Here is a 15,039-nt window from a genome sequence, read left to right on the forward strand (position 1 = left end):
AGCAAAATTAAATTAAGGTAGGATTCTTAGGGTCTTAGGGTAGGGTCTTGTATGTAAAAAGAGACGAATGTTAGGCTATTGCAGCTTAAAGTCTCTATAAACAAAAGCACACAGACACACAAGATGTCCTTATACGGTGGTCACATGTTTTCGTGTTCGTGATCAAATTCGTAAGTATCAAATAGTAATTAACGAACAATTGTATAAATTCCAATAAGAAATTTGCCATTGATCACTAGTAAGTGCCATTGGACCGTAAAATTGGCATTGATCCGTAAAACAATTGCCTTAAATACAACACGTTAATAAAGACAGCCAATGTTACCCACCTCTAAAAATGGCATTTTGCGTATAGCTTATGTATTTTAAAATAACTATGCTACAAAGTTCTGTTTGATGATTTATTTTATTAACATGTGGCTTTAACAGAAATCCTTGTGTTGCGCCTCTATCATATACAACGGTTCATATGGTTTGGCACGCACCCGTTTATAAATTTCCGCGCTTTTCCTGGTCCGCTTCGATGGCCTCAAACAGTGCCTTGAAATTGCCAGCTCCGAAACCCTGTCGAAAAAGTTCGAAATCTGTATGCTTCGCTTCGATTGGCCACGCGGTACGATACTTACATTATGATTGTGCCGCTGGATGACCTCAATGAAGAGCGTTGGTCGGTCCTGCATATTCTTGGAAAAGATTTGCAGCAGATAACCGTTTTCATCGTAATCGATTAGGATTTGCAGCTCCTGGAGAACGGCCATGTCCTCCTTAATTTTCACGTCACTCGACTTGAGGCGGTCGCGCAACTGGTCGTAGTACGTGTCCGGGATGGAGAGAAACTGTTGGCCGCGAGCACGCAAATTACGTATGGCGCTGATGATATCGCTCGTGTTCAGAGCAATATGTTGCACGCCAGCCCCGCCGTAATATTCGACGTACTCTTCGATTTGCGATTTCTTCTTCCCCTTCGCCGGCTCGTTGATTGGCATCTTGACCGTTTCCTCGTAGTTGGTCACCACGATCGACCGCAGGGCAGAGTACTCGGTGTGGATCTGGCTGTCGTCCACCGACCAGAACCGGTGGAACATAAGCACCTTCTCGTACCACGCCGCCACCGATTCCATCTGCAGGTCCGGTTGATTGCCAACGACGTGATCAATAAAGTTCAAACCTACCGGAGGCAGCGTGCGTAGCAGCACATCTTCGTGTAGTGGCGCCCGAAAACCGGGCAGAAATCGGCCTCGGTAACCGTTGCGCTCGACAAAGGTGTGGACTGTGTCGCCGTATGTCTGCACGGTCGCGAACCGGACAGTGCCGTGCTCGTCCGATTCTTCCCAGACATCGCGCACCAGCTTTGCGCCGCGCTCCTTCGCTCGCCGCACGATTACATCCAGATCCTCTACCTCGAAAGCAACGTCCTTAACTCCGTCTCCGTGACGTACCAAGTGGTCTCCGAGGTCACGATGACCCGGCTCGTACGCCGACACGAACACAAACACAATCCGGTTCTGGCGCACCGCATGCTTCACCAATACTCGACTTCCGGTTTCTAATCCCTGGTAGGCGTAGTCCTCGAACCCGAACCGAGTGGTGTAGTAGCTGGCCGCTTGTTTCGCGTTGCCAACGTAGAACGTGATGTGATCGAACGAGAGAAACTTACCACCGGCCGGTTTCGGTCCCTTGTTGGTGTAAGTGGTCTACGGTTGTCAAGAACCACGCCCGGGTCACTATTTAGTTCTAATCGACGATTAAGATAAGATCTCCAGGACTTACCATAGTAGTGCACAAGGACGATCGGTTACTATTAGCGCAAATAAATTAATTGGCCAACCTGGAATGCTAACCCCAGGAGGATACGACAACACCAGTAACACTTTTAATCCGTGCCCACAGAGAGAAACTTGAAGAATTCGTTTGTTTTTTCAAACTATTGTATCACCAGTAGCACCCCTGTTCGATAACTGACTCTAGCCACTCCAGCGGCTGGATCTTTTATAGTTTTCAATACACCTTCAAACTGGTCATCTCAAATGTGGTTCTTCTGGGACGAGTTTTTTCGTGTGCGCTGAAAGAACGGTCGCTGTTCCCTTCCAGCCGTTACTGGTTAGGGAGAATTGAATAAAAATATCTAACGTCGCCATGCATGGTTTCAAAACCGGTCCGGGACCATTCGCTGCGGCGCTACGTGCTACAAGTTTCAGCTTAGAAATGTAGAACTTTCTCGCATCGGTCACCGACAGGCAACTGATCACTTTCGCTGGATCATCCGATGCGATGGTGGCCTGTTGCTACCAGACGGGTGCCTTAGAAACACAGACCCTGTGCTGCGGTTTCATTGAGAACTGAAACATTGACGCCATCCATGTATTCCGTTGAATAGCTAATGAACTTAAGGGTGATAAGATGATATTCAAGTCGCCAACGCTCAGTTCGATCGAAAGTGATTGAACATCGCCCCTCGGGCAGGTGTTCCTGGCGAGTGGTCGTTCAGTGTTCAACAACTGAAGGACGAGCCCCCGGAATGGTTGCTTTATTTACGCGGTCCGATTATTGTTACCATCGGCACTATTGCGTAGCCAGTAAAACGTTCTCAAACTGGTTCCAGTATGTTGTTGTTTTTAGAACCACTGATTTACTCTCTATCGAAGTACGCCATTAATGCTGCATTCGATGAGTAATCTATTTCTGCCTCTTGTTGAAAAATACACTTGTTTACGATTTTATGCAAATCTTTGTTTCAAAACGTACGTCTGTACGTACCATACAGTCTGTTCAAAGGTCCTGGGCCAGGTGGGGGATTTTAAAACATAAACCATCGACTTTTATGAGCCAAACACTCATTTAACAATATTTTCGTGCATATACATTTCTTTCATTATTCACACTGTTAACTTCATCCTGCAATCAGTATCTCATAAATGCGTATCTAAGGCAAAAATATTTGCTAAGGCACCTACATACAAACCGGATTTTTCGGGACCGGTTTGGGGTCACATTCTTGATGCTCAAACATCGGTGCCAACTAACGGCGTTCGCCAAAAAACTAGAATGCATTTTAAAAACAGCCCCATTTTTCAAAAGTGTGCATATTGCCGTGGCTTTTATTTCTTCATTAAGATGTAATTATGATATATTCTTGACAGCAAACAAACTTTAAAACATGATGCTGCGTAAATAATAAATTAACAGTGACATTCTTACGAATATTCATAGCATTCGCGAGGGCGTACAATGCGGCACATCGAAAACGATTTGTTTCACTTTCAGCAGCGCGGCTGGCTTGCATCTGGTGGGAGCGTTAGATTGTATTCTATTAAAAATCGGTGGTGCGGTAAAAGATGCACCTGACTTTAGTGTTTAATCCAATGAAAGCGAAAACAATTTTAATACAAACTCGATGTTGGAAAATCGTTCTATAGGGAACGAGTAAAAGTTGCTAGCAGCCATCCCTAGACAGTTTCAACCCGTATTTCAGTTTTTTTCTCTTGAAAAAGTAGTAATGTCATTTGGAAGTTTGTTACTCTTCGACCGGTTGGTGGTAGTTTTTCTTTCGGAATGAAGCCAATCGCATGCGCTCAACCTGTAGCGCTTGTTCGAGCTCTAGAACCTTCACTTGAATTTCCATCTCCTTCGTTTTAGCTTGATGCACCGTCAGCGTGCCGAGATCAAGATCCTGCGAGTCTTCTAACCGTTGGCTGCAATCTTTGGCGGTGGCCACAACGATTCCCGTCGCTTGGGTGACGTTCTTGGAAGCCGTACCCAGCGCGGATAAATTGCTGCTGGTGCGCGGTGCCTTCACGCGGCTTGCCACTACAAGCTGAGCAGTACAGGCAGCAATTTCCTGGGCAGCCACCACCAAATCGAGCTGGTGTTTTGCTCCGCCGGCCACCGTTTTATTCGCTGCCGTCCTGTGACGCAAAATAAGGTACCATCCATTAGCGTTGCGCAGTAGTGAAAAGGAGATCCAAAGATGACTTACACCAAGAAGTTGGCCCCTTGGGCGACACTTTTTGCAGCTGAAATTAAGCCCTCCGTCCACTGGTGATTGCGCTTGTAGAACTCCTTCGCCGAAGCAGTGCCCTTGCCTAGCAAAACGATTTCTGACTGCAGCAACCGCGACTTTTGCACCAGCAGTCGAATCGCTTGCATGAGGTTCGTACAAGCGTCGAGGATTTTTTCGTTGACTTCTAATTTTATACCAGAATCGGAAGCACGCGATTTCGATAGCATTTCCTGTGATAAATGACACGATGATTTAAACACGATACTACAACAACAACAGTACCGACCACCAGCCACCATTACTTACCTGTATCTGTGAAGCAGCCTCTTCAATGGCTTTATCCATGCTGGAAAGTTCGGATTCAACCATATCGCCAAGATTTTCGGTGCCATCCGTTTGCTTTCCCAGGTCGACGATCATAGTGGTGACTTGTTCCAGTTTTAGCTTTAAATCCTTCACTCTCTCACTGACCGTGTCAGATTCGCTTGTTTTTTGCAGCGCTTGGAAAAGACTGGTAATTGACAGGCCAAGCTTCTTGATCTCTTCCGCTATGCCTGTTGATTGTGAAATAATAACGAAGGTTTAACAAAGGCTTAAAACTACAAAATTAGTCATTATTTAGAGACACATTGCAACATTACAATACTCACAAGTTAGTTTACCATTCAGAGAAATTTAAAAAAATGATGCAGCAAATAAACAAAATTTAACGCGCACATTAAAATCATCATTGCAACTCAGAAATTAACAATAAATAGTGTCTAATAACAAGCAACTAAGTGAACTTTCATGAGTGATCTTTCAATAGCTTTTTCATTTCTATCGGATATGAAAGTAAAAATCAGTTACGATTCATGATGGCTTATAAAAGAGTTTGAGCTATTATAAGTATTAAATTTAAAAAAAAATAAAACGAAGGACGAAAATATCAAATGAATATTATATACTAAATATGGACATTCGATTAGAATCCACAACGATCGACTTACGTTCACCACTCTCTATGTTTGCTGACCGGTTGCAAATGATCATCCCCTGCACGTGGGCGGACGCCAATAAATGTGCTCCGATGATAACTTTCCGAGCCAACGATTCAACGTTTGTCGAATTGTCCTTCAGATAATTTTCATGGACCATTTTCAGTTTCGTCAGCACCTCCTGCAGCTCCTCGGCGATCATCAAAAAGTAGGTCGGGGTACCGCCGGCACCCGGCATTTCGTTTTCACCGATGGCCCGTACTGTAAGCTTTTCCGATGATTTTATGCAAGCCTCCAGCAGGGCGCGCAAAGCGGTTTCACCAGTAATGCGACTATCGGCCAGGGCAGCCTGAAGCGTACCAACTGTCGCCTGCGCTGCTCGTAACCTCTGTTCCGTTTCTTCCTGTTGGTGTAGTAAATCTTGCAAATCAGATTCAATTGTTTCCTTCTCGGAAAGTGACCGTTCCATATTCGCATCTAGACCCTGGTGGTTGGTGACCGTGGTGGTGTCGGATTTTTATATTTTTCATTCGCGCCGCGCGTGAAAGAATGAGGAAAACAAGAAATTATTATATAGGTTCTTAACTTTGGGCACATTCCCAAAAGGCAGACCGGTTGTTAAGCACATTATCTTATACGTATGCTCCAAGCAATTAGGACAAATGGTGATGAAAGTGATGGCGCTCGAACATAAAAACAACAACCAAGCATAAACAACCACGTTCAAGCAATATGATGGATGATGTTGCTAGTCGAGATGCAAATATGGGAAAAGGTAACCACTGCACGTGAAATGCGAAAACACAAACCACAAGCAAATTGCCTGCATCAGAAAATTAGAACCCGCCCCACTTTACCTGATACTTTTCCTCCAGCTCGCGGTACTTGGCATGTATCTCTTCCAGTTCGTGATCCTTTTGTTCGATCACAGACTTGAGGTCGTGCTCTAGCGACTCGAAATCGGACTGTTTTTGGGTGGACTCCGTTTGTAGCAGCAACAGCTGACTCAACGTTTGCTGTCGCTCGTCGGCAATGGTCGCATTTTTCGTTTCAAGTTTGCCAAGCGTTTCGCTCATCTCTGCCTGCAACGAATCGTAGCGGTTCCGTTCCTCCTGATGGGTACGATTGAATTCCTCCTCCTGCGCTGCTTTCGCTGTTTCCAGATGGGAATATTTTTGTTCCAAAGCACAATTTTCCCCCAGAAGTTGTTCGATACGATCAGATAGTTCTGTAATATTATACAATAGGAAAGACAATTATGGCACCGTTCGAGAGGCAAACATGTTAGCGCTAATAGTTTCAAGAACAAATAGAACCAATGAACGAAAACTTACTGGAAATGTGCCGTAAAGTTTGAAAGGTTCGTGAATGCATGTTAACAACAGAATGTGCAAAATCGGTTAGAAGCAATGGTTGAAAACAACCCAAAACATTCGAATGAACCAACGAACGACAACTGATAAGCGCTTACCTTGTGTTTTCTGCGTATTCTCACAGACACTCTGCTGCAGTGATGCTTCCTCTCTTGCATACTGATCAGTCTTTAGCTCCAGGGCTTCAATTTTGCCAACGCATTCCTGATATTTTAAGGTCAGTTCTTCCTTTTCGCCCTGTATTTCCGCCAGTCGCTCCTCAAGGCCGCCCTTTTCGTTAGACAGTGTTTCGCGATCGTGTTGGAATGTCTGTAGTTCGGTCTCTAGCCGCTCCAGTCCGATACGTAGTTCAGCTATCTCGGCTTGCCGAGCGGCTTCCATTTCATCGTACCGACTCTGTAGCGATTCGCACTTTTGTGTCATGGTTTGTAGCTGTTCCGCGATAGCTTCCTGCTCTTGGCGCGCCTCGACCGAGCTTTGCTGTAGTGCGTTCTGCACCAAGGACTGCTTTTGTTCGAGTTCTTCCAGCTGGCACTGGAGCTCCGATTTAGCTTTGTTAGCTTCGGCTGCCGCGGTAGTAGAAGTAGCCAGTTGCTTGCTTATTTCGCCATGCTAAGTGTGACAGACAGAATAAAAAAACGTTCAACGTACAGATAATGTAGATAAGCTAAACGTATTGACCAAACCAGAAAATCAAGCTTTACTATTTAATGTTACTCGTACTCTTAACAAGGAGGACTAACAAGTATTATGCCTCCGGTGCTTATACAATTTCTCACAACTATCCAAAAGGGAAGCCAAAGAAAATTTGATAACGGAATTAAAACCAATTCAATCCTGTATCGCTAATAACTAACATAATTTCTTTAATTTTATGCTTTGTCGAAAAAATACCAGCCTAGCCAAAACCTACTGCTATGGTAACTGGCAATAATATGACGTACTTATGGAGCAAGTTTTGGCGACTTTAAGAGATGATTCGAAACATGTGTTAAGGCATTCATTGGTAACCTTACTAACCTGCACGTAGCAGTTGATCTTGTATTGATCAACTTTCACCTGCGATCAACAAAGCATGTTTTTCAAAGAAAAGATGGTGAATTTTAAGAACACAGAAGATCAACATAAATTCTTGCATCACAGATCAAATGGAATATGAAAAGATTATACGATCAAAGATGGAACATGTCAGTTTGAGGTTTGTTCCTTTACTTTTGTACTACTGTTGCGCGTCAGGCTCCAAATACATCAGGCACAGTATAAATGTGTACCACAGGAACACGGGCCCTAGACTTATTGTAAAAACTCGTGACAAACAAGTGCTTCCTCACCTGCCGCAGAAGATTTACATGCTCGTCGCGAATTTGCGTGTACATGGTTTTAAGTTTCTGGAACTTCTCCTCACTCGTCTTCGCACGTTCTTCTTCCGCTTGCGCCCGTTCTAAGGATGTAAAACAGGGAATCAGTTGGCAAACATGAAAAGTCTTTCTCGAACGGGATGGTTGGGTGGTACGTACGCTCCAGATTGGGTGCAGTTTGAGCCCGTAGTTCCAACTCTTCCTTCTGGAAGCGTAAATTCATAAGCTCGCCGTGACTTTGCGTTAGCTGAACGTTCAGTGCGGCGACCTCCTCCTCCATACGCGTTTGCACGTCTCTCTGTTCGATAGTGATCGACTTAACGTGATTTGACAATCGATGGGTTTCCGTCTGCAGGTGTCGTATCAAATCGTCGCGCTCCTGGATCAAACGCTCCAGCTCCATTAGCTGCGCCACGGGTACTACCGGTGCAACCGATTGCTGATGGTTGTTATGTTGTGGTAGTTCCGGTATCGGTGGCGCAGCTTCGGCCGTGTCGATCAAATTTTCCACCGCCGGCTCTGGTTCGTTGTCGCATGGGTCGCTGTCAGGCATCACGACAACCGGAGCCTGGTAGTTGCCTAAATCACTTTGCATCTCAAAATTTGGTGGTGCTTCCGGCAGCTTCGGCACGGTTATTAGATTAACGAAGTACTGCAAATTGCGCGATTGGCTGTAGAACATCTTCAGCTGGTGGAACAGTGTACCGAAGCGCTGCCGGTGTCCGGTGAGCAGATCCGAAGGCAGGTTGGCGTGCAGTTTGAACATAATGCGCACCAGCATATCGTACAGCGGATTTGAATCCTGTATGCAAGGGATCAATGGAGCCAGCCGACACTGGCCGGGCGAAGTCATGGAACTGACGCAGAACGTCGTGATAGATTTGAAGACTGCACAAAAATGGGAAAATAGTAGTTTAGTATTACACAACACCGTTTTGGTTTCGCCCACAAAACTCACTGGTTGCTTGTAATGCGACGATATCATCCAAATAATCGAATATTTCGACGGCCAGCTGGAAGCTTGAATGATAGATGTTTGTTAAATCCAAATACCAACAAGTTCTTACGTTCTAGTACTTACTAAATATTGATATCACCTTCGCCGATCTTTTCGAGGTCGCCCGACCGAAGCGAAAGGCCGCCCTTTATTCGGGGATTACGGTCGTGGAACTCCAGCTTTGTAACGAGCAGTTTCGTGTAATGTTTTATGCAGATGCCATAACCATCGTTCAAGTGACCCCACAGTTTTCCAGCCTCCAGTAGCATGCCGCGATGGCGCATCGAATGCTGACAACATAGCTGATGGCCTTCGCGCAGAATTTTATGCAGCAGATGACAGAACTTCCAGGCCACGATCCGATTATCCTGTATCGGTTGCCGGATAGCTATGGCCCAAAACGCGTGCCCACCGTTGCTGTGAAACGTCCCGATGATGGCGGCACGAACATGCTTGACCTTGATGGGCATTTCAACATTGCTGAGAGCTTTGCTAATGCTCATATTCTGCAAGGATGAAGAGGATGCGGAAGGCGAAAAGAAGATATAATTACAAGGTGATCGTTACATCATCCAAATTGGGTTATTGTTTGAAATATAAAAATTTCTTTCTTAATTCGCACACACAACACACAACCAACTTGAGATTAGTGAAACACAACCTACTTACCAGGTTTTGGTATTCTTTGTCCGTTAAAGACATGGCTGCTGTGGACTGTTACGACGCGTTTGCTCTTTGTAAATGAGTATAGTGGCAAATGCCCTTCACTAAAGTGCTTCAGTTATGTACAATTTATGCATTGACAGTTGTGAATGTTCGTGTTCGTATTGAGTGTTTGCTGTGTAATGCCCAAACAAAAATGCAAAGAAAAGTTCAGTCCACCTATATGCAGGTGATGATTATGTATCTGTTGTTGCAAAAAGGTAGAAACCAGCTTAGCGCTTAAAACGAGAAAGAGAGAGAGAAGGAGAGAGTGTGTGTGAAAGACAACAGTAAAATAGTAATGATATGTTAGGTTAGTCGGACCAGTTCCATTTTATACCATAAACGTTTCAAAACTATCAATAACAGACGATACATTAATAAAACAACGATCCTCGTTCACTTGTTAACTATTGGACAATTAAATAACTCTACGCTCAGTGTATTCGCGTGGAAAATTCAAAGGTTCTTAATGGATATTGGAACATAATAATTCAGATTATCAGTATTTTTTCTACTACAAGTATTTCCGAAAGTTGTAAATTTATCAAAAACAAAAAATTTATCTTTATGGTTTGACGGAAGGAAAGGAAGGATGAATTCACTAGCCAAGCTAGCAGATAAGACGTCGACATTGATACACAGCGTTATCATTTGTGTCCATAACTTCAGTTCACACATCTTTCGCAAATCGATAATGTGAGTAATCGGTGATTCACGGTACATGTGTGGTCACGCACTTCGAGCACTAAGTCCTCCGACACTGTAAGAAAATCGAAACACAGTGCACTGGATGGAGTTTACTTTTTCACAGCACCAACTGGCTGCAAATTCGTTTTCAAATTGTTTTCGTTTCCAGACTGTATTCCAGATTGTTAAAACTATAATATTCCGTTGTAGTAGCTTCGATCACAACACACAAACTTGCCACGTCCGAGTATGAGGGTCAAATGATGGGCGCAGATGTAAAGTAGCACCAACGCTGTATTTCTTTGCCCGTAAATTTAATTAGGCATTAAAAACGAACTACCGAGCAACCGATCGATCAAAAAACCAATTCGCATTCGGTGGCTTAAACAAGGTTCCTGGGTGGTTATTTCAACTGCTGACACGACAAATAATATCACATTGTTCCTCTGCTTGATGTCACTGTTTCCCTATTCCGGATCAGCTTTGAAACTCACTGAGGGCAACGAACGTTTTTCAACACGGCCAGAATGGTTACTGAAGACATGAGTTCAGCCAATAGAGGTAGGGTACACACCGGTCCAAGCTCCAGATAAATACTCTATCTAATCAGCTGTTTTGCCATTTTGATAGATAGGAGAAAAAGATTTCATTTTAAAAATAATACATACTTCATGGCTTGAACATTCGCGAGCTTGTCAAAAATTGAATAATTTGTTTGCTCCAACATTTTGTATTCGTCTATCATGTGTTACACGAGTTGTTCAGTAGAATTATTGATCCTCATGAAAACGGATGACCCTACCTTCAACCCATCGTGGAAACATGTTCCGTTACGTGTTAGATAGTAATCAAACGCTTCCACAAACAACGAATATGTTGATTGTACTGAAGGTTTTTTTTTTTTTAATTCGGAATCCGGAATTCGAAACTATGGGCGGAAAAAAGTGAATAAGTTTGTGAGTTTGACTGGCGATTCTAGATTGTACAAAAGATGTAAATGTTACTAAAACAACCATCATCAAGACCAGTTTTGCATTGATTTAAAGCCAATGTTGCAATTGCGCTACATTGGCACACAAGAATCATCCACATCCGATGTCCTTATCGACATGTTAGTTTTGTGTTGAAAACCGAAGCGGTTAGACAAGACTTTGATAGTAAAACCGAAATTTTTTGTTGCAAAGTCGTAATGAATCATTACAAACATTAAAGATATTTCCGATAATTTTAATGGAATGGAAAAATTATGTCACAACATGTAATGCAAAATCATTAATTCATGAACGTATCAAACACATAGTAGCATTTCCAGATACTTGAGAGTGTTTTCCATAGTAGAGACATTCAATCTTTAATAGAATGGACTGCTGAATTCTAAAATGGAGTTAACAGAAACAGAAACGCTGAAGCTACGTTGATATTAAAATCAACATTAATACTTCTGGTTGTAAAACGAACTGCCCAAGCAGCAAAGTGAATCCAACAATGTAGCCAACCCATTCACTTTCGCGTCGAGCACTGAAGCGTGGTTTCGGTTTGGCCACAGAAATAGTAGAGCTTCTACCATACTTCCGTTTCCGTTTTGGTTGCAAAACGCCACTTCGATGTCGGCAAAGTGCTGCGTTTACCTCTACGGCGCAATCGGAAAAGCAAAAGAATGGGTTACATCGACATCAAAATAAATCAAAACTGTCCATGGGTTGTAACGATAGTGCTTTGCCCACGTGTTTCTCTTAAAAAAGCAGCCAGATGTCTCACTCTGAAAAAGAATTCATATGAGGTAAAGCTAAAAAATGTGTTTAGTTTAAGTATAACTGCATTTTAAGAGTTTGCCCCAGCATAATGCGGACGCTACTTTTGTAGTACTCGCTGTACTTTTTAGTAATATAACACTCATATGCACCCGTTACGGCGAAGTAATTTGAAAGCTTGGCGTCAGTGAAGGTATGCACTTTCGAATCTATCTTATTGCTTGGCCTCCTACGACGTTTTGCCAGCGAATGCAGTTTTTCTCCTCTTTCATTCGTTTGCACGAAATTCGCTCGAACGTCGCATAAAACCATGGAAATTGGATCTACTTTTCACGATTTCTCACGTCATGCACATTTTAGCTAGTTTTCACACTTTTCCACGCACCCGCTGAAGCGTGCGGTAGTAAACCAGTGCCGAAGGAGAGCGATCCGATTCACTTTCTTGCCAGCCACCGTTACATTCCCTCACGGAGCTATGTAATGCTCATACAGCTGCGACCGTGGAGGTCTTACATGTTTTCGAATATTCGCAGCAGAAGCGAAAATGCTTGCATTTCTAAACCAACACAAATTATGTTTCTAGTCAAGCTCCGCGGATGTTTCAAACAATGCTGCAAATCGCCCATATCGCGTTTATAATTTGTATTAAAATCACCGATTATAATAAAAAAATTCACAAGGTTTACACAAGCTAAAAAAATGATACAACTAGTACTCTTTGAGCAATACCAACCAGAACCACGATCATTGTAGCATTGCTCGACCAAATGATTCCACCATTATTTTTTTTTATCTTTTAGTGACACTCGCAGGCCTATGAATACTAGTTTTTCCAACAAGCCAACAAAATTATACATTTTTAAACTATTTATTCATAGGTAACAGAGATTTACAGAACTACGCACATCATTCAGGCGCATAGCGCATCGTAACAGAATACAAAATAAGTTACATTGGTTTATGAAGAGTCCAGCACAAATAGTTCATGCACGTTTCCGTTGGTTTCGCATTGCAGGACCGGAAGTAACTTCCTACACGATTAACGTGGGTCAGTAAAGCCGCGTATAAAGAAACTGGATCGAGTTTAAAATGCTCGAATAAGTCCGAAGACGTATATTTTCGACGATATGGTGCTAGCACCCGGCGATATCAGCCTGGGTAAGAAACTATGTTTAAAGTGAGTCACACACTCGGCGTTTCTACACGATGTATCATTACTGCGCCATTAAATGAAGAATGTTTTCTTATGTGTAGCATCGTTTTGTGCATTCACTAGAACGTAGAACATTTATACTGACATTCTTGGATAGTCCATTCCCTAGCAGATGTCGCTTATGAGAACAGTATTCCCATTTCTGTGCAGTTGACTATCATCTGATGGCGGTACAATTGTAATCCACTCCATTTAAAATATTATTTACATAAAATTAGTAGACTATTTGCGACTTTCTGCAGCTGACACCGGTAGGACTCAAGGCAACGGCTCGAGGTAAACAATTTAGGAAACGTAATACTCGATATTCGTCGCACTCTCACACATCTCATACGAGGTTTACAAGCGAGGGATCTGGGAACCAGGATTCTCTGACAAATTTTGTTAACGTAAATTGTACAAGTGCCTGTTAGTTAAGAAAGTCAACGACAGACTGTTAGCAGCGAAGAGTGTATGGCAGCCGTAGGTGAATCGCAACCAAAACTGCGAGAAGTAGAAAACTTTTGGGCCGTACCAGATGTTTGACGAGATTTTCCCGTTCGACTTCGACAGACGACTTCCGGTTTTGCAGTACACGCGGCAACGATAGTGACGCCATACTGCACAGCACTGTATCCGATTACCAGACGGAAGGTCGCTGAACGTGATGCAACGCTATTCGTTGGGTTATTCTAGTCCACGAACACCACTATGGCGAACCCCCGCACAGCAAGCACACGCACGTTAGGGAGCGCGCAGCTATTACGACGATGACGGCGCGACAGACTTATGAATGAAAACTGTCCACCGTGGATCACGGTTTGGATGCCCCGAATTTTAATGGTACACTAGGTGACGTATTTCGAATTGGGAAACACTGGAAAGAACAACAACCGGCCAACCGGCCAACCGTCAACCGTGGGCTTAGGTTGCGGCGTGCGTCCTACACATCGAGAATGTCCAAACGACGATCACGCCAACGTGCGCGCAGCAAGGCCCGATACCCAACTCCAAACCCGAACCGCCGAATACTGCGGTTCACCGCCAGCTGCTGGTGCGCACAGCGGATTATACGCTCTATTCCGACCAACCCCACTGCAAACGGGTGTATGGCTGTGAGTGGCTCAACTGGAACCTCTCATGCACAGAACATGATCGACAGCGGTACCGCCTACCCTCGTAATCACCCTTTCCTTCGCGTCGGTTGCACTGTGTTTAGCAACATCCACCTGAGACGGAATGTGTTTCTCCGAAGACGGGCGCGCAGGCGACGGTGACTAATGCACAGCACTGCAACCGAGTGGCTGCAGCTGGTGCATTCAAAATGGGTGTGTACGACTGCAGCAAGAATTACTTTAGCTGCATTGTGACACACAGTGTAACGTTTGTGATTTGCGCTTGGAGCCTTCTGGACCAATAACTGTGCCTGCGATAGTAGCGATGTCGCTCGGTTGCAAGGAATGTCATAAACAAAGAATATCGCGATGTTTGGAAAACATCTGCCTATTTGGTATGCCTATGTGGGCTGGCACGCAATGGACGGCGTTTGTTATCACACATACCATGAACATGACTACCGGTAGCAATTCACAGAACCTCTTCCATAGTTACCATTCTTAAGCTAAATAGACACTTGTTAAAAGCCACTGAAACGTTATAACAATTTAAAAAGCTGAACACAAAACAACATCGTTTCCTGCGATCGTAGGAACAGGAGAAACTGTCAAAATGTGGTTTCAACTGGCGTTTGGAACTCAATTCGCTGGAAGCAATGAAGATATGAAGGAGAGAGCGAGAGAACGTGAGAAAGAGAGGCACAAACAGATCAGCGACGCCTGGTGGTTGGTGTTGAAAGCTCAGATGAAAACAAAGTGCACCACTACACTACCGACCGAAATATATAGAGCAATACATAAAATGTTGCGAAATGGTTAATTGATATAAAGTCCTCAAACCGTTTTACAAAATGTAGGCCAAGTAAACTAAACTTGATACACAA

The 15,039-nt window shown here is 43.7% G+C and overlaps 2 protein-coding genes across 7 annotated transcripts; both read right to left on the bottom strand.

Annotated features, from left to right (window-relative positions):
* Nucleotides 1-393: 393 nt before the first annotated feature.
* LOC128277421 (4-hydroxyphenylpyruvate dioxygenase) lies at nt 394-1,948 on the bottom strand. The gene is made up of 3 exons (XM_053015874.1): nt 1,771-1,948; nt 627-1,694; nt 394-564 (listed from the first exon to the last, which is right to left on the bottom strand). The coding sequence occupies exons 1-3, from the start codon at nt 1,771-1,773 to the stop codon at nt 490-492; spliced, it is 1,146 nt and encodes a 381-aa protein (XP_052871834.1). The 5' UTR covers nt 1,774-1,948; the 3' UTR covers nt 394-489.
* A 1,137-nt stretch (nt 1,949-3,085) lies between these two features.
* LOC128269209 (huntingtin-interacting protein 1-related protein) lies at nt 3,086-10,259 on the bottom strand. Of its 6 annotated transcripts, none has more exons than XM_053006609.1 (13): nt 10,212-10,259; nt 9,375-9,543; nt 8,790-9,211; nt 8,667-8,728; nt 7,868-8,596; nt 7,682-7,791; nt 7,371-7,409; nt 6,449-6,962; nt 5,835-6,130; nt 4,990-5,461; nt 4,307-4,554; nt 3,977-4,230; nt 3,086-3,905 (listed from the first exon to the last, which is right to left on the bottom strand). In XM_053006609.1, the coding sequence occupies exons 2-13, from the start codon at nt 9,405-9,407 to the stop codon at nt 3,515-3,517; spliced, it is 3,570 nt and encodes a 1,189-aa protein (XP_052862569.1). In that variant the 5' UTR covers nt 9,408-9,543; nt 10,212-10,259; the 3' UTR covers nt 3,086-3,514. The 6 variants fall into 6 exon arrangements, with proteins under 6 accessions (XP_052862569.1, XP_052862570.1, XP_052862567.1 ...); XM_053006610.1 differs by having other exon boundaries at nt 4,990-5,380; nt 5,835-6,205; XM_053006607.1 differs by having other exon boundaries at nt 4,307-4,542; nt 5,835-6,205.
* Between the last annotated feature and the right edge of the window lie 4,780 nt (nt 10,260-15,039).

This window comes from Anopheles cruzii, chromosome 2 (assembly GCF_943734635.1).
Source record: "Anopheles cruzii chromosome 2, idAnoCruzAS_RS32_06, whole genome shotgun sequence".
NCBI lineage: Eukaryota > Metazoa > Arthropoda > Insecta > Diptera > Culicidae > Anopheles > Anopheles cruzii.